General features: G+C 42.4%; 1 protein-coding gene across 1 annotated transcript in view; it reads right to left on the bottom strand.

Annotated features, from left to right (window-relative positions):
* LOC147702954 (protein bicaudal C homolog 1-A-like) overlaps positions 1 to 20,447 on the bottom strand; it is a 344,675-nt gene that overhangs the window by 45,899 nt on the left and 278,329 nt on the right. Inside the window, exon 15 of the mRNA XM_086931525.1 lies at positions 5,460 to 5,493. Coding sequence (XP_086787651.1) covers positions 5,460 to 5,493 — 34 coding nt within the window. The remainder of the gene's footprint in view (positions 1 to 5,459; positions 5,494 to 20,447) is intronic.

Raw genomic sequence — 20,447 nt, 5'->3', positions numbered from 1 at the left:
CACATGTACCACTTTGCATGGTGCAATTGTGACGCAAGCATCTCATAATTATACACCTTAGTCAGTGATTAATTTGTAAAACAATAAGTGCCAGGGCTCTCGTAAGGAGACCAATGCAGCTTGCCCCACACCTGGCCCATCGCCATGCTGCCAATGATAGTAGCAACACAACTACTAACTTTCACACTCTTACAAGTGTGACAATTCGGAATATTACAGGCCCTCAAAGCTATATGAATGGTTTGGGCGTCAGGCACTAGTCATTTTTAATGTACATTGAATTAATAATTAACTGTTATTGTGGTCATCTCTAAATTAGCCAGACAGTGCCACATTGTGGCAGACTGTCATGATCGCGGGCGTAGACAATTAAGTGCTGGTGCCTAGAACCAGGAACCACTGGCTCAAATTAACCAAATTAAGCACTGCCCTTAGTCCTCTGTACTTGTTTCAATGTTTGACTTGTTTGCTGGAGGGGGATTTGATTAATCGAAATGTCAATTGATGATGAAACAAATTAGGAATACCCACTTATACAGAGGTCAAATCTCCAGGGACAGCATGAGAGAAAGCCTCTGGTCAGCATATATTGCTGACGGTTAGACTTGCACATGGGGCTGGTTCAAATAGGCATTTTAGGGGATCAAACAACCCAGGGAAATGCCAAGCAGTGTTGTCCATGCATCCAGAGACTAATTGTGACATCTGCCTGATTCAGGAGACACACCTTATAGTCAAAGATTGGCATAGAGTCCAATCCAAGTGGTTTCCCAGGCAAAACTTCTCCTTGGGTCCGACAAAATAAATGAGGGGGTAGGTGTACTAATCTCTTCCAGATACACTGGCAAAGTGGGGGACAGGATCTGTGAAATTTGAGAAATGATTTTGGCCCTTAGGTGCAGGATGAAGGTGAGGGATTCACAGTGGCTAGTTTATACGCCCCTTTTACAGGTTAATAACCGTTTCTGACCCTGTCATTAGAAGACATTCTTCAGAACCCCAATATAAAGGTATTAATTGGGTGTGGGACCTTAACATCATAATGAGTAATGAGCAAAGGAGGTAGGGACAGATCATAAGGTGCTCTTACAGTAAAGGAACTGGAATGGATGAAAGATGTAGGCTTGATAGATATCTGGAGGAAACTCAATCCCACCAGTTCAGATTATACCTATTTTTCGACAACACATAAAACGTAGTCCAACTCAATCACTTTCTGGAGACACAGACACTACTTGAGGGAAGAGTGACCATCGATATGTCTGACAATGCACCAATCTCCCTAGACATAGGCTTATCAAAATGTCAATGGATGTTAGGTCCTTGGAGGCTAAGGGATGCTCTCCTAGGGAAGACAACCATTGAAACTGCAATCCCACGCCTTATATCAGAAAATGATACAGGGGAGTTCTCTCACACCACATTGTGGGACACTTTAAAAGCTGTGCTTCAGCTGGAGTTGACAGCCATAGCAGCCAATGACATTAAGGAAAAGAGAGACCAGCACTTCAAACTCAAGCTGGCAGTCAAAGATTATGAACAGATACTTAAGCGTACCAGTGTCCCCAGGATCTGGAGATACCTAACGGCAGCCTGAGCCAGATTGACCTCTTCCAGACAATTGCCTAAACCCACAAGCTAATTTCCGTAACTTCCCAACTACTAAAGCAGACTCATTAGATGCACTGATTACAAAGAAGGAGGTCATATCTGCTATAGCTGGACTAAAACCTAATAAGTTGCCAAAACCCGAAGGGGACACACCCTATTTCTACAAAACATTTTGTCATAGGCTGGCTCCAATCCTCACTGACCTTTATAACTCGTTCTTAGAAAGGGACTCTCTGACACATACCATGCTTACCGCCACAATCTCAGTGATACCAAAACCAATAAAGACCACTCACAATGAGGCTCATACCTGCCCATCTCGATTATCAATATTGATGCCAAACTGTTCATGAGCATAATGACTTAACACCTACATGCAGGGCTTGATTGACCCTGACCAATTCCTCGTCATCCCAGAAAGACGATGCTCAGACAATTCTACCAGACTCATTCATCTGACAAATAAGGTCCATAGGGCTATCCCTGGTGCTGTCCTGCTAACTGGAAAAATAGTTTGAGAGGGTCAGTTGCCCTAACATATGGTGAAATAACATAGCAATGTGTGAATTAATGATTATGGGCCAGATGCATCAAAGGGTTTTGCCCATTCTGTGTCTATGGGAAAATGTGTTGATGCATATGGCCCTAGCTTTGATTACAAATATCAGTGATTTTTTGACAAAAACAATAGGCCTGATTTATATATGTTGATATGTTGACCCCTAGATTACTCGCAATGTAGAGTTCCCTGGTAAGGTCCGTCCCTGTTAGCACTGCCAAATGCCCATATCTCGGGGTTGATTAGTTTTCAAATTTTGAACATAGTTAGAGGTCTAACTATCCCCTGATGAAGTGCTCGCTGCCCGAAATATATCGGGCTGAAGTAAAGGAAAGAGGATTGTATTGAACAATATAATGGATTTGCTTATGATTGCTGATACCAAGCAATGAGATGAACTAAATCAAAATAAGACATGTAATGATTAAAACACCATCTATTGACTGAAAAAGACCCTGTGTTTCATCTATGTTAAAAATGTGAAAACTAATCAACCCAGAGAAATGGGGATTTGGAAGTGCTAAGGAGAACGGGCCCTACCAGGGAACGTTACATTGCGATTGGACATTACACTCTCTGGTCAGAGAGTAGTACCCCTTGAGCACGCTACAAATGGAGTACATTGAATATTACAGAAAGAAAAGTTGTGCATGTTCTCCTACTTCATTTATGTTATTGACCCCTAGATGAAGCCACTGCAACTTCTGAAATAACTTCATTAATGATATTTGCCAAACATATATATATATGTTCATTGAAATAAAAAGTGAGGTGAAAATACCAGTTAAAAAGTACCATTTGAATGAACAAAACCACTGAAATTCACCATTTATGGTTATCTCAAATGAATATACACTTTTTACTTTGCATGCGTTATATGGCATACCTTTACAACGCAGTCGTTACAACGACTGTGTTGTTACAACGCAAACTATAACATCGCAAGTCATTTCAACGACTTGCTGTAGGGGGCTCGCTGGACTTAGGAATAGTATAATTTACTATTTCTACTCCAGTTTGTGCAACAGTAGGGAAGGTGTTAGATTCTAAATCCAACACCAGTGCACCCCCTACAGCAAGTCGTTGAAACGACTTGCGATGTAATGGTTCGCGTTGCAACAACACAGTGATTGCAATGACCACGTTGTAAAGGCATGCGATGCAACGCATGCTTTGTTATGGCTGTTTCCCTTTCATGTAACTATAATTAGTACCATAAGGCAGCTTTGCCTTGCATCCCGGCCTTGCACAGTTTTGACATCAATGATTTAATCACAAATATTGCAGTGATATCAATGATGCCATAGAACATGTCATGAGCGATGTAATATATGCAGTAGTTAGCAGACCACAGAGAGGGCACAAGTTATATTTGCCTTAGCCAACACGCTATATCCAATCTAAAAAACAAAAAGACATGCTTATTCATGAGTTTAAAGCAATACAGTTGCTGGTTCCAAAACATAGAACCCAATGTCCCCATTTTGACCATTATAATTGCTTCATCGAATTTACATCATATACAAAGTATACGTTTTAGACCTTCTAGATTTCTAAGATTGGATATAGGTAGGGAGTCAGAACAAATATATTCATAGTGACTGATTTAAAACTTATGTTATGGTATGTGAAAAAACGATTATTGACTGGCTTGTTTTCAATTTAGAGCTCTGATTATGTGTAGGGCGAAACGCGTTGGCTGGATAAATTGGATAAAGTACCTTTGTGTTGAAAAATTGGATTGAATAATAAATGCGGGATTGGCTTTCCAATTAAACAAGACTCCCTTGGAATTTTCTTGGTTGGATACACAGAGAATAGACGATATATGAGCACATTGCTTGGAACACTATCATTATTTTGATGAATCACAGGCTCCTTTTGTATAGATTGTACTTACTGTTGGTGGCCCAGTGGCGGTGGGACCACATAAAGTAGGGCGTGATCAGAACTTTGAGAATAAGTATCCCAGAAAAAGACACCTGTGCTCACTTTGCTTGCCACCCTCACCGCCAGTTTGTGTATAATTGATAGTTTAAAAGTAATGTGCACAAAAGAAGCTTAGATGATGTCATCTGTGATGTCATCAATTATGTCATTCGAGATGTCATCAGTGATGTCATAAATGATGTCATAGAAAATGTAATCAGTGTTGTAATATGTGAGGTCATAAGCAATGCATGGTGTGGCGCAAGTTATAGTTAACGCTGCTATCTATAACTGGAGGATTTCTGTGTTTGAGTTGAAAATGTTAATGTTGTCCTAATTATGATGTTCACACCAGAATCTGGGCTTCTTTGGGAATTCACAAGGGCATATTATTAAGCCCCTTATAGCAGCTTTAGCTGCAGTTCCCTGCCTCTAAAGCGGCGATAATTTTATCGCTGTTCTTGATAATTTGGCCCTTAATTTGTGGCTTTTATTGAGTTCTTGAATATTCTAGGAACTGTTTAGGATTATGAATGCATTGATATGAACATAATGTATATGAAACATTAGAAAAGCAGAAAATTCTGACTTCTGAACACTGAGTTGATTTGATGTTAAATTTACAATAGTATAACATGTTATTCATTTTGACAAAGATGTGGATGAACTAGATGGATGACAAAGTCTTAAATAGCTTTACATTCGCTACAAAAATTTCTGTATTGAATCTGAGTTGGTTAATAATTATTTTCTTTTACCAGTCACTTACTCCCTATGCATACATCTCTTTTCGTTCTCGGTTTCACATAATCTCTCCAACCCCCTTCCCATGTGTGTTATTTATAGATACTGATTAACCGCTTCCGTGCTCATGACAGCTCCCCGCCCTCATGAGCCACAGGCGACGTGTGCTCATGTCGGTACTAATTCCCCTCCTGTGCGGGCGAATTCGTGAGTGGGCGGGGTCATGATGGCGCCACGACGTCATGAGCACCTGCTGACCGTGACTCATGACGGCGTGGAGCCATCATGAGTAAGGGAGCGCTGCGCTCGCAACCGCCCCCCGCGCCACGGCCGAATTCGAGCCGCGGTGAAGAGGTTAAAAATCTAAGGCACTTTGTTTGATTTTTATTGCAATTTTATTTTATGAATCACTTGTAACAGCAAATCATTTTTTTCAAAAATGAAATAGACAAAATTCCTGTATGCTTTCCGTTCATATTATGTAAGACCATTTGATCATAACTGATTTTAGGATTGACTGTTTGCAGCCCACAAATCTAAGAACAATACTGTCATGACTGCGGCAACATACCAATGATGAATACTGGAATAAATAGAATATATAACATGTTTTTACCTTTGGTAGCTAAAAGCTTCTTTCTCTCATAATCCTAGGAAAAAAGAAAGCATATATTAATTTATCAAAACTTTAACTCATAGATGGCCTCACTCACAAAGGATTTTTGACGGAGTATATATATTTTACACCTGACTTAGATGTAAATCACTCAGGTATTTCCTGGGAGAAGGCAAATGTACAAACTGAAAAATTATTTGTGCTTCAGGTCTAAACGTTGAGTTGAGTGTATTTTTTATTAGTTAATTAAACCCATTTATTATAAAACAGTTGATATTATAAATATACGTACAGAACAAGTACATAAACAATGTAAGTCCAAAATAGCTAAAGATTGCAAAACACGTCATTGGCAACCTGTCATCTTATTTAAAGTTGAAGGCCAGTTTGTCCACACGTACATACGGTACCATATCAAGTTTATATCTAATCCTGAGATGCATATGAATTCTTTGTGCAAAATTTAAAGTTCTCTAAGTGTAAATATTAATGATAAATTGCAGTTCATGTTATATAGCCTCCCCCTCTTTTCACCGATGTGCTGTGTCTGAGGGTACATTCATGCATAAGATGTGGGGATATGCTGCAGTAAAAGCATACTGGATTCAAATTCTGGCCTGTCTGAGCCAAGTAATGAGGTTACCCTTTTCATGGGATCCTAGGTTGATCCTCCTCCTATATATATATATATATGGCGGAATTTGAGGACGACTGATACACAACCATCTTTCTCTGGCTAGGTCTGACCGTGGCTAAAAGCAATATTGCACGCCACTATAAAGATACCACACTGCCCCAAGTCGCAGAGTGGATGCAGGGCTCAGACTGGTGCCTGAATAGAGGATGCCCGGTGATGCCTCACAAATATGTACAAAATCTGGTAGCAGTGGGCAAACTAAAGAGAGGTCATCACTGCGCAACCTGATACACACAGATCCGGACTAGATCCGGAAATTAAAACCTATGGTGGTCTGAACCACTGACACTGTGTCTCGCATTACTTTGGAACTTACCTCCTTCTATGGTGAGGGGACCTGCAGGCGGTCGGTGGGTGGGTGTTATACAAGAAGCATTGCGCCTTGTTGTTGTATGTTTATCACTTTGCATGGTGATGCATTATTTTGTTGCTGTCAAAACCATTAAAAAATCCTCAATAAAATGTGTTTTCAAAAACAATAATTGCTGTTAATTTAAAATACATTTGAGATACGCCTAGAAAGACTGACCCCTATGCACCCAGGTTGACAGGGATAGAACATCCATATGCTGGGGACCTAGTATTTACCTGTACTTGTTAGTTCATCCCTAGTTAAAAAAAAAGCATCAATATGACATGACTTCCAGCACCACCTCTAAAACCCTTTCAGCATGAATAATATATTTGATAAATCTGGTGACCACTTGAGTATAATTGCCTTGCAGACAGAAGATGATGGCTTGTTGGCAGGTGCATATGCTGTGTTAATTAAAGGTGGTTCATAACCGTAATCTGTGCTCGCTGAGTAAGGCGGAACATGTACTATGTGGGCAGAGGTTTCCTTTTGGCCATTACAGAACCAGCATTCTTTGTTGATTGGCTTTACCACCCATTTCGGCAGAAAATCAAGGGTAGGAAAGAGTCTGAAGCGTAATTGCATCAATCTAATTATGTAATATACTGCAAAGGTTGCAGATAGGTAGATCTGTGGCCACAATTTATCTGCTGCAAGGGCATCCCATTTTGCCAGTTTATTGAGGAGTTCCTTAAAGCAGCCATATGACAGATCTTGGTCCAACAGTGCATCTGCTCCTAATGAGGTCAACTCAGTTGCCATATGTATGTCATCCATTGGTTCTTTATGTTGGCAGGACCTAGTTGTACAGTTTAAGGCTGAAATTGGGAGCATGGCGTAATTACAAATTTTTTTATTAACATTGCTCAAACAAAAGACCATTCTTTACATGATTTAGATATAGTTTCACATGGTACAGCTTTGACATCACTGCATTTGCACGAGGGATATACATGGACTCGTATACTTACAATGGCTTCAAAGACACAAGATAACCATCAACAACATCAATAGACCAAAGGCAAAAAGGCCCATCCACTAATCCTCCGCAAATCTTATATCGGAACATGACCCATGCGTCCTATTCATCCCCCAGCCTTTCTCTGTATTGGTGCCATGAATGCCATATTTTCTCCCACTTTTTCACTCAGCCCATACTTTTGTACACTCTTTCCTCTGCACATTGCCACCAGTCCAGATCCCTTTCCCACTCTCTCAACTGTGGCGGAGAAGGCGCTCCCCACCTCCTTGCAATGTTTCTTTTAGCAACTCCTGCTGCCAAGGCTGGCCATACTACCATATTTCTAGGCCAGTCAAGGTCTCCCTTAACCTTCAGGAGTAGCCCTTTGGCGTCCATTGGGACGGTCATTCCAGATACCCTAGACATCACTTCTGTGACCTTCTGCCAGAAACGGGCAATCTCCTGGCATTCCCATAGGATATGAAAAAAAGACCGCTCTCGTTAACAACACATAGCGGTGTGTGAGTTTTACCTCATTTATATAAGTGTGTACGTGAGTAGTAAGTAGGGTGCAGAATCTTAAGTTGCACCAATCTAAATCTTGCCCTTTGTATTGCCTCTAGCCAATCATCATCCTCTATACTCCCAAGATCAGCAGTCCAGGACGCACACAGGGTAACCAGGGGGTCTGGCACATTATTTATTAACTTGTGATATATTGTAGATGTCCCCTTTCCAGGGATGGGGTCTAGTAGTAACCTATCTTCCAGGGAGGAGTAGACAGGAACGGGGGTACCTTGTTGAATATGTCGCCACAGGGCATGCATCAATCTTAGTTAATGATATCTCTGTGATTGATTTAGATTGTATTCCTGCCTTGGATCTTCAAAGGCTATCGGGGCCTTTCCCTTCCACACGGTACCCAAGCACTCGATTCCTATCAGTTTCCACCCTTTCCTTGTGTGGCTACTTCTTTCAGTGTGTACCTGGACCACAACGGAGTCCGGCTGGTCAATATCTCCGTCCAGCACAGGAATTTAAATGCCTCTCTCCAGCACCTCACCACTGCACCAGTGTGCATCGGCCATTACGATCAAGCCTTTTGTGAGTACAAGAGTGGTTCGCAGTTTCCACTTGGCATGTTGGTTCTGTCCACTCTATAGGCTGGCTCATGCGCATCGGAGTACACCCAGTCATTTATGACAAGCAACTGCGAGGCCCAGTAGTAGAGTCGAACGTGCGGAACCGTCAATCCCCCATCGTGCACTCCCATTTGTAATTCACAGAGCGCTATTCTGGGAGAACCACCCTGCCACAGACTTCCTGTGCTATCTTTTTGAAAACTGCTGAGGGAACTGAACAGGGGGTATTTTGGAGGACGTACAGGAGGCGTGGCAGGGCCATCATTTTAAACAGGGCCGCTCTGCCCATCAGAGATAATGGGTGGGCACGCCAGTGAAGTACGTCAGCCGATTTATCTGGGGCTCCAGGTTCTTCCTCAAGAATGTCCCATGATCCCTCACTATGTATATGCCTAGGTAATAAATCCCTCCTCCACCACTGGGGCCACACATTGCGTCGGTATTCTCGGTGGAGGACCTGATAGTGGAAAGATTACTAATTTTGTCCAATTAATCATGTATCCTGAGTAGCAACTGAACAATAAAAAAATATGAAGGACTCTAGCCATCGAGTGGTACGGCCTTGCTAGGTACAGGAGGATGTAATCTGCATATAGCGAGATTCGCTCCTCCCACCCCCCAGGTCCCTCCATGCCCCAAATCATTGGGTCCTTCCGAATCCTGTGCGCCAACGGCTCTAGGGCAAGGGCGAACAACAGTGGGGACAGAGGACATCCCTGACTAGTGCCTCTCCGCTGCCCAAAGGGTCTGAACAGCGCCCCATTAACCCGCACACGAGCCAGCGGTTCACTGTAAAGCAGCTTCACCCAGTTACAGAAGGGAGGGCCGAAGTCCAACTTAAGCAATACCAAGTAGAGCCACTCTATACTTTCAAACGCCATTAACGCGTCTAGCGCCATCAATGCTGTCTGCTGAAAAGCAGGATCCTGCGTCATGTGGAGCACTCCCTACAGCCTCCGAAGATTGTGGTGGGTGCTCCTATTTGGCATAAATCTGGATTGGTCCACGTGTATAATCTCTGAGATGACCGGCACCAACCTGTTTGCCAGAACCTTGGCCAGCACATTTGCCTCTACGTTAATCAAGGAAATTGGGCGATATGAGGCACATTGGTCTGGGGGCTTTCCCTCCTTATGTATTACCACTACTGTGGCTGCCCACTGGTCTGCCGGAAACTGACCCTGGTCTCTCACCTCGAGCAACAAATCCTGTAATGGTGGTATTATTATGGATGCCTGACATTTGTAATATCTCAATAGGGAGTCTGTCAGGACCCAAAGCCTTCCCTGAATGGAGAAGTCCTAGGGCCCCCCGCAATTCCTTTTCTGTTAGGTCAGCCTCAAGGGCCTCACTCGCCTCTTCAGTTAGCGTGGGTAAGAAAAAGTCTCTAAGTAGTTCCTCACAATCGATTTCGGATCTAGTCCACACTGGTGCATAAACATCCTCCAGGTGTGCTGCAAATGTTTCTGCTATATCTATACTCGCTCCCTAATGCGCTTTTCCAACCACGCCAGAAGTATGGATGCTTTATCGCCTACATAATATAGGCTATGCTGTGTAGCCATGGCATATGCTCTCGCTCCATTTTCGGCCAAGGCTTGCAAGTCCCTCTGCCCCAGTGCAAACCTGTGGGGCAGGTCACCAGTGTCGTTGCCTGATGCCTCCTCCTCCATTCGAGTGATCTCTTGCTCTAACAACCGGATTTGTATAGTATCTTCCTTCTTTTTAGCCCCAATTAAAGCCTGAGTTTGACCCCTCTGCACCGGCTTGTTGGCCTCCCACAAGGTTATATGCATGTCCACTGTCCCTTTATTTTCCCAAAAATACAGCTCCGAGCTCTCCTGGGTTTTATCTCTTAGTACCGGATCCCGCAGGTGCCAGGGGTCAATCCTTGGGAATGCAGCCCTGTCTAAAAGAGGGCCCCTTAGGATCATCCCCACTAGGGAATGGTCTGAGATGCCCCTTGCCATATGTCATGGGTTTAAAAAGTCTCCCACCCCACTGCTTCATGTGAGGAGGTGATCCAGACTAGAGAAGGATCCATGGCGCGTGGATTAAAATGTATTTGGCCATGCAAATGAGTTATGCACCCACCACAAGTCTACCAGGCCGAGGGCCGTCAAGAATCCCGGTAGATCGTGCTCCCCCCTCAGGCCCACTCTGGTCCCAGATCAACTAATAGCATGCCCAGAGGTTGTGCAACCAGAAACGAGCTGACCCTTGGGAAAATAACATTGTGTAGCCCTGGGGGGATGTAGATTGAACACAATACAATTAATCGCCTCTCCCATTTACCCGCCAGTGCTGCACAGCACCGACTCATCTACCCAGGTCCGAGACACAACCAGGGGCAGCGCATTACAGAGCAGGATTCCCACTCCCCGCGTTCCAGTTGAATATCCAGAGTCGGCCACTAATCTGTATCCAAAACGATCTAAAACCTTGCGTTTGGTCCCTTTCAGGTGGGATTCCTTTATTAGTACAACGTCCAGGGAGTACCTCTTACTATGTTGAAGAACCAGCTTACGCTTTATCTTCTTCCCCAACCTGTTAACATTCCAGATCCACGCCTGTAAGTTAGCTATATCTCCCATGACTTCCAATCACCCCCCTCCCTCGCGATAATTTTACATCAACATGCTGTATTGCCCGGCTGCAAGCATGGCATAATTTGAATGCATTCTTTAGAAATGCTGTTTACCGAGTCACCTGTTGGTCCATCAATCCAAATTCTAACCTAATCAGCGCTGAGTGTTGTGTCAGTTTTAACAGTAGCTTGCAAATATTAAAAATAATATAATTGAAAAAATGTCCAAATTAGTTGGGATATGGCTCCAAGCTGTATGCTGCACCTGGAATCAGTTTTGCTTTCACTACTTTGAGTATGGGGGTAAATGAAGGTTGGCTAGTTTTGCACACCAATGATTGGTGTGTATGAGTTCAGGTGCTGTAATTGCCCACCGCTTTCTTTCAGCCATACACCCAAGTACTTGTATTTAGAGATTCTTTCCACCACCTTTCAGCCAGGAACCAAGAGCCAGGTTTATTGGTTTTCTCCAGAATAACACTACTTTTTGTTTTCTAAAGGTTGCTTCCATATGTTTAACACATAGAAAAGCTTCTGGAGACTAATCTCCATTTGATGTAACAGTACAAGAACGTCAGCATACTACAGTACAGTGGGTAGCTGTTGGCCTAAACTTGGTGGGAGCAAGTTGGTTACGTCAGGTTGAATGCTCAAGTAGGCACGGTATACGTTTAAGAGCATCAGCACGAAGACACAGCCTTGCTTAAGGCCTCTGTGAGTGTAAATATTTGGTAAGATGGTCCAATTTGTGCCCAGCTTAACCTGAACCCAGGAGCCTATAGATAAAAACTATATTGCATGCAAGAGATGGGAAGGGATATGCCAATTCTCCAGGTTTTTACAGAGAACATTTCTGTTCACTCTATAGAAAGTCATGGCGAAATCTACGAAACAGGAATAAAAAAGATGCTTTTTAAAATTAATTGATGGGTTATCATTGTTAGACTAACCAAATTATCTATGGTACTTGTTGCTGCCTGGAAGCCTCTTTCATTAAATGTTATAAAATGTCTGCTATGGGCCTAGGTCTCCAGGTTCTTCAGTAATAGATTGGCAAAATAGCTTGATTCTACATCCTGCAAAGAAATTAGCCCGTAGCTGATTGGGCTAGCAGTGGGGTGCTTTTTTATAAATATGTTGCAATATTACCTACACCCTGATGCTAAGATGGATTGAGTGGTGAGACAGAATGCATATAGTCTTCAAAAAGATTTTGGTCAGGCATCTGGGTACTCTTTATAGAAGACATCTGGAAGACCATTTGATCCTGGGGCGCTATCTGCTCAACTTTTCTTTATGCATATTTTGAATTGTTCCAGGGTGTAATCTAATTGACACAAGGAGGACTGTTAGGTTCTGTATGGATCTGTATGGAAATTTGTTGATTCATTATATGGGTCCTCGTATAATGATTTGATATGATTGAGTCAACCATCCTCTCTGTTACAGTTGGCCGGGATTGGATATTTTTCCATGCAGTTCACAATCATCCAGAACTCCTCTGGTCTTCGTTGTTGGAGGCGACATGCAAATTCAGCCATTCTTTGGTACTTCGTTTCCTCATTCCAGATTTTCTTTTTGTAGGTTTTTCGTACTATATTCACCTTACATAGTCGGACAAACTCAGTGTATTCATTTTCCTAATTTCCCTTATTTTAAATATATATTTTATTGATGATTGATGAATCTCCACTTTCTGTAACTGAATTCACTTAGATTGAGAAATCCTCTCAGTTAAAGCGAGAACAGAAAGCACAGAAGAGGTCCATTTCCTAACATAGCTTATCAAGTTGACATTACTAAATGTAGTGGAGTTTAGAAAATAATTTGGATAGTTTGAGAACGAGAAATGTAATTAGCCAGTCAGTCACCCATTGATCATGCATACCAAAGAGTTTAAACCAAAAAACTCACCATTAATTAATTATGTAACTGCTGACGGTTAAGAATATGAGTGGTGTCAAGAAGTATGACCGATTTCCTCTATGTCTTCCAAGCATCTTTCCACAGAAAAACTCAGTTATACATCTCAGGAAAAGCAGTTTGACCATGAGCTGCATGAGATACTGAAAGATTGAAAATCATTCTTTCATTCCAAGATTTAAATTGTAAAAGGTCTGTTCCTAAAGGGCTAAGATGGCCATTAGATCCTCGAATCCAAGTATCATGGAAATTAGGGTTACAAGAAAGCTTGTCCATTGTATTGTATTGTATTGTATACGATATTTGTAAAGTGCAGCTATCACCCAAAGGGCATCTTAGCGCTATAGTACATGAATCCTCATCAGACAGTGGAGTGAGCGGGTGTAGACAAAACAGGGCAGTTCCAGAGTCGTCAAGCTCTGGGAAACAGCCATGTTTTTATATTTTTCCTAAACTGCAGAAGATCATGGAGCTGTCTAAATTCCAAAGGAAGGATGTTCCAGAGCTTGGCAGCAGCCGAGCTGAACGCCCTGCCTCCAGACTTAGCTCTTCGAATTTTCAGAACTTTCGCCAAACAAGAGGTGGCAGAGCAAAGACATCTGCTTGGAGTATACCCTGTAAAGGTCTCTTCAAGAGGTATGGGTCCAAGGCCATGAGGGCCTTAAAGACCTGACATAGAGACTTAAACTGGACCCTCTGCATTATAGGCAACCAGTGGAGCTCTGCAAGGGCCAATGAGCCTGACGAGCGTCATAATTTCAACAGTGCCAATTTGGCCGCCACAGTTTGAACTCTTTGGAGGCGTTCAATTAAAAATGTAGGGGCCTCCAACAGTAGGGCATTACAGTAGTCCAGTCTACTAAGAATGATACTACCAACGACGAACGCTCTGGCCATCTTTGGCAGCAGCGGGAGGATCTTCCTTAAAGCTTTAATCAGGGAGAAACAATTCCCCACCACCTTATTTACATGCATTTCCATGGTTAAGTTGGCATCAAGAATGACTCCCAGATTACGTACTACTTTATCCGGAGCCAGCGTAGATGTGGTTGGAGAAGGCCAAAAAGTGTCCGGAAAAGGGGGAGGGACCTTCCCCACAGGGCAGTATAAGACTTTGGTCTTATCTGAATTGAATTGAAGTGAATACATTCTTAACCAATGGGCAGTATCCTGCATGCAGTCATGAAAATGTTGCCAAAGAAATCAACTGATTTCCCTCTAGGGAAAAAAAAAGTTGGTTGTCGTCGGCATAGTTCACCAATTTTACACCATGCGCCTTTATAATACCAATCAAGGGTCTCATGTAGATAGTAAAAAGAATAGGGCTTATCGCCGAGCCCTGAGGAACGCCATGGTGGATGTTGGCAAACTTAGACTGATACAGCGGAAGAAAAACCGCCTGACATCTGTCAGAGAGATAAGAGCAGAACCACTCTAGAGCCGTCCCTGACACTCCAACTTCTTCCAACCTTTTCAGCAGAATACCATGATTGACCATGTCGAAAGCGGCAGACAGGTCAAGCAAAATAAGAATGCCAGATTGCCGCTTGTCTGCCCGCAAACGAAGATTGTCTAACATGGTCACTAGAGCAGTCTCAGTTCCATGGCCAGGTTGAAAACTGAACTGAACATCGTCCAACCTAAAGTTAGATTCCAGGAACTGAGACAAGGTATTTCTGACTGTTCGTTTAAATATTTTAATTGGGTAGGGTAAAAGAGAGATTGGTCTGTAGTTACCAGCGTGAAAGTGTAAAGTGCTCTGTTTTGTAATCCCATCTCAGGGGCATGGGGAGGCCGGGTGCTGTTTCATCGCGGGGAACGCAACCAGATGGCCCACAAGGCCTAACCTCATTCTAGTTAATACATAGCGATGGGAAGATCTTGTGACAAATGAAAGATACACTTGGAAGCCCGTCGTATCTATATACTGATGGTAAAGCTGATACGTGGTTTGTTTCCTGGCTATTTCCAACCTATGGTCATTCTTATGGGACATGAAGGTACTTTTTAACTCCTGTTTTGACAAAGTAGGTAAATCATTGTAATTTCCCAGGATAGTTCGGTCAAATAAGTCCCCATAAGATTTAGCTAAATATTATAGCCATGGTATCTTTAGATAATTATCCAAACTTAAGCAATCACTTATAATGGATTTGGTAAAAATAGTCTCCTCCTTTGACCATATCGATCTCCAAACTGGAGCGGTCTCATGGCTATCAAATAATAAGTTCAGAGGATGCTGAAACCGGGAGACATAAAAGCTTCTTGTGAGGGATTGCAGAGCAGGATAGGTCGAGTGCCGAGGCCGCAACATGCATGGGGGCACCGTCATTTACTGGACAAGGCTACAACGCGATTCCGGCATAGAGGATAGCCAGTAACGGCCCCATGTCCTCTGTTTGTGCAGCGGCTGGACCTCCCTCACAATGCCGAGGAAGAGAGCGGGGCTAACCCCGGAAGCAGACCCGCGCAGGAACTGAAAACAGGGGAGGAGACGAACGACGGGCGCGAAGACCCCAGAAGAAGGGTAGAACGCCGAGAGGAACGTCGAAAGTGTCAGGAGCAGGAGGAAGAGACCGAAGACGGAGAAGGCGCGAAAGGAGCTTACGCGGAAGAGACCGAAAAAGACGAGACGTGGTGCGAGGACTAGTGGTCCCCACAGGAGGTGGCTGAAGAGCGGCAGCAACTCAGGAGAGTTACAGCAGAGCCGGTGAGTGTTGGGTACCGGGGGAGTGGGGTGTAGGGTAGCGGGAGGTGTGAACAAATACAGGAGGGTGGCGGGTGGTTCCTAAATCGAAGGAAGGGTTGTTGTTTTAGGTTTGCAGCATAGCGTTTATGTTCCTTTTCTTTCTCCCATGTACATCAGTGCGAGTAAACTGCATTCTGACAATGCTGTAGGCAGATTGCTACATAGCACTTGTAGAGACAATATACTGCCAATACTGTCGTACTATCTTTCCATCCTCAAAATCACTGTGCACTATATCCACCTAGTTAGAACCTGCACTTTTACCCCACACAATACCGGCCCTATTATTCCTCAGGATCCCAGCCCAATCTTCCTGCTTTCCAACCCTTCTTGTAAAGAAAACACCTACTGAGTGTGGTGATGGTGACAAGCTTACAGAAACCGGGAACCCTAAAAAGAACTGACGGCTCCTTGTTCTTCTTTTCTCTTCTAAGCCTCCCGGGGAAGGACCATCCAACTTACAGGCTAACCCCAGGTGAACACTGAGGAGACCCGAAGCCCCAACCCGAAGAAGAGAAGCAAGATCCAAGTCGTGGAATCCCGAAACTATACCCTTGACTGAAAGTGTTAAATAAAAGCAATCCAACTGGCACACTATATACAGCCTTCCCGTCTGTTTATCCGGCCCGCTCTCCCACACTTCTTTAAAAAAGAGTTCTCTTCCAATTGTAAATCACCACATGATTGGTATCCCCATAGCCCTGCCCCGTAAAGTGCAACTGATATACATCTTGCTTTGTAAATGTCAATCATATCTTTGATGCGTCGATCCCCCAAGTTAGTAGCAAATTTAAAAACACTTGTATATGCTCTTCCTCAATTTTGCCCGAACATGGGACATTTCTTGATTCTATTTCCCATCCGAGGAAAAGGAGATACCTAAATAACAAAAGGTTTCCACATTTTGTACTTTGTTACCTTCAATATAGAAGGGTTTCAGACATTTATATTTCGGTGAGCATACCATTGTGAAAGTTTTGGTCTTATTTATCAACAGTTTCCTCTTATTAATAAAGGCAGCAAACCCATTGGTTAACTTCTGGAGGCCTACCGGTGTTCTAGATAAAAGCATGGCATCGTCCGCATAGAGCAGGACTGGTACTTCCTTACCCTCCACTAAGGGGGAGTCCGTCTGAATCGTTTTAAGAGCTGCATCGACCTCGTTTATGAACAAAGCAAAAAGCAATGGGGCTAAAACACAGCCTTGGCGGATACCACTTTTTACATTAAAATTGGGGGTGCATTCACACTGCTGGCCGTACCGTACTTTGGTTGATACATTTTCGTACAGCCTAGCTAGAAAGTAAATAATGGATTTCGGTGCACCAAGGTTGAGCAAGACAGGCCATAAAACACCATGATCCACCAAATCGAATGCGCTGCTCAAATCTAAAAAACATAAAAAAAGCCGGCCCTGTTTAACTTTTGTGTATTTCCCTACTAAAAGCGCCAAGTTAATACTCTGTTCTAACGTACCTAGCCCTTTTCTAAAACTATATTGAACCTGGGCCAAGTTATCATTATCCAGGACCCACTCCTCCAATCTTAAAAATAACACTCTACTAATTATTTTGACTGAGGAGTCCAAGTAGGGAGATTGATCGATAATGTTTCGCTTCGGATTTGTCACCCTCTTTATAAATGGGGATAATAACAGATTCCCTCCATGAAGAAGGGCAACCCTCAATTACTGCAGCATTAAAAACTCTTGTGTGTATAGGTCCCAATAGTTCTGGTATAGATTTAAATACATCAATAGGAACACCGTCGGCACCCGGTGCTTTCCCCCCTTTACTTTCACTTATACCTATCAAAACGTCATTCAAAGTGATGTCAAGCTGAATAATAGGCCAATTGTGTGGGGTTGTTAAATCTGCCAACGATGTATAACTAGAGTTAAAAATACTTGAAAAATAGACCATCCATTCTTCGCAACTCACATGAATTAAAAGATCTGGGACAGATTCATTTTTAAGGAGTTTAGAATTCACCGTGTCCCAGACTCATTTGTTATTAGTGGTTGCTGCAGCAAGTGAAAGGTTGTCCTACACCTCCTGTTGGAGCTCCTTCTTCCTACGTTTTAAATTAGAATTATATTCAGCTCTTAGGGTGTGGACTACTGCTCTATCCCTTGGTTTATGCAATAGGGCTATTTTCAAGCGATTCAAGGAGGCAGTACAAGAATGGTCAAACCAACCCTTGGCCTGTGTTTGTTTCCTCGATGACGTCACAATAAAAAGTTTAGAGATAGATTAATTGATTGTAACAAAATTGGTCAGGATCTTGATTGATTTGGTCCTATCCAATAAACTATCTTCTATTTCATTACCACAGGCCTGTACGATTTTTTTAGACATTTCACCTGAATTAGCGCCCTTCCATTTAATTCTAGTACCATTGGGACGGGACAATGTTATTCATAGCAGTGCTTGACTCAACTTGCTTATGCCCCCATAAATACAGTCTCACTATGATTGAATTGTGGCCACTCATTAGCAAATCACCAATCTGTGGAGTAGAGCATGAGTTCACAATATTAACAGAAACAATAACATATTACTATGTGCTGACCTTCCTGTAAACGTTGGAACCACCTGCCCGTTCCCATCCTTTGCACATTGTAAAATATCCAGGTCGAATTCTGACAGGACTGTATTTAAGGTGTTACCGTAGGAGGTATGTGGAAAGTGTAGATAGTCATATCCTTCATCATTTTGGAACCCACAGGCTTTTGTCAACGACACAATGATGTTATTTATTTTCTCCATGAAGAAAATTGCTAAGCTATCACACAAAGCTTGGGTTGGCATAATTTTGGACTGTGTACATTCGGGAACAGTCATGTCCTTCACTATTTTAAAGATTGTTCTGGAGTTATTTTTAGAATTTAAAATGATATAAAATAAAATATTCAGTAGGGAAGGACCCACAGCAGATTCTCACTTATACCATTGAATAGTTTGTGAGCATTTTTCAGATTCATTATATATAAATAGATTTTGAAACTCCAACATGGATCTGCCCTCCCCACCTCTGCATATATGTTGGACATCCATAGACAAGTTTCAGGAAGAGGTTAAACCCCTTCTTTTCAAATAATAGACAATTTGGACTTCTATACGTTCTGTAAGCCTGTAAGGGGGAATGCAACTTTACTTTTTATGTACTTGATATAAGTTTATGTCATTGTGAGCTTTTCTACTGTTTGTTGTTGAGCATGAGTGTCTTCTATCCAACTAACTCTTAGATAATGAACTCTATCCAGTCTAAATTTTTAAACCTTGTCGGTGTTTTGTGTAGTTCAGCACGATGTGAGTGAGTAATGTAAATGATCTGCTGGAGCATATTCATTGTATTGGTATTTTCCCAGCAGCTCAGGTCTAACCATGCAAGAAGGTGCATTGTTTTAACTAATGACATGTAAAGTAAGCATTTCATTTTGGTCAGGCTATAGGTGTGTCACTCTTTTAACCTGTAAAGTTTGTATTTTATTTGTATTTTCCAAAGTCATGAGCAGTGCATTAGTTAACACCATGCGCGCTAGCGTTATTCTGCTCGCACGCTGAGATTTGCGAAAACGCACTTTACATGACGAGCTGGGCTCGTCGTCAGCGTGCGAGGAGGCTACGCCATGACGAGCCCAGCTCGTCATCAGCGTGGAAGGGGTTAAACAAACATAAACCAACAATTTTAACAAGAGGATTGCGCACTTATTGATGGTAACTTGAAATTAGACAATTGGCATACATCTAAATGTGGCTACCTTGTGCCTACTCTGTGCTTTCAGGATTATAGTCATAAAATCACTTCCATTCAAAAGTGGACATTCTTAGATGCACCAAAAACCTGTTTGATAGAAGATAAGTATGCAAAAAGACATTTAGCATGATTACCACTTTTCTAAATATGAAGAAACAAATTAGGACTACTAAATTAAGGGAAGACAGGTTATTTGTGCTCCTAATAAGAAACACATTTGTTTTCTTTGATAATTGTATTTATATAAGGAAAATAGTACAGACAAGTTGAATGCCTATTAAGAGTTCACCCAGAGAAGAGAGGATGAGTCCCATCACGATGCACATTAGCACAAGAAGGCTGACTTAAGCAGATCCGTTCCACCATTCGGGAGTTCTACAAGCTCACCTACAGGGTGCAACAAGCACACCAGCACCCTCAAGACACTGGATTTGCTTTAAGATTACTTTTCCAGTATTACTACCGGAAGTTAATTATGCCTCACGTGGTATCCAGTTACCCAATGATGTTTTTTATGCATTGTACTGAACAGAAGCACCTGCTAGCACTGAACTCATTTCTTTTCAAGTGTTTACTTTCTTCTTCTCACAGAACCAAGAGCACCTCCTTAAACCTCATTAAGGTAGGAGGCACTTAAATTCTCATGTTTTCAAATGCATCTTTCTTCATTTTGATTCATTTTAATTTACCTTAATCACAGCTTTTTGGACTATGTCTGATAAAGACCTGGTAATCTGCCCCTGGTTCGAACCACACTACTTAGATTATTTTTAAAAGGAGGACCTATAAAAGATTTTTAATAAATCCAGAGAACA

The sequence above is a fragment of the Lissotriton vulgaris genome, chromosome 7 (genome assembly GCF_964263255.1).
Source record: "Lissotriton vulgaris chromosome 7, aLisVul1.2, whole genome shotgun sequence".
NCBI lineage: Eukaryota > Metazoa > Chordata > Amphibia > Caudata > Salamandridae > Lissotriton > Lissotriton vulgaris.
The sequence above is the reverse complement of the archived record's forward strand: the minus strand, read 5'-3'. Positions and strand labels throughout refer to the sequence as shown.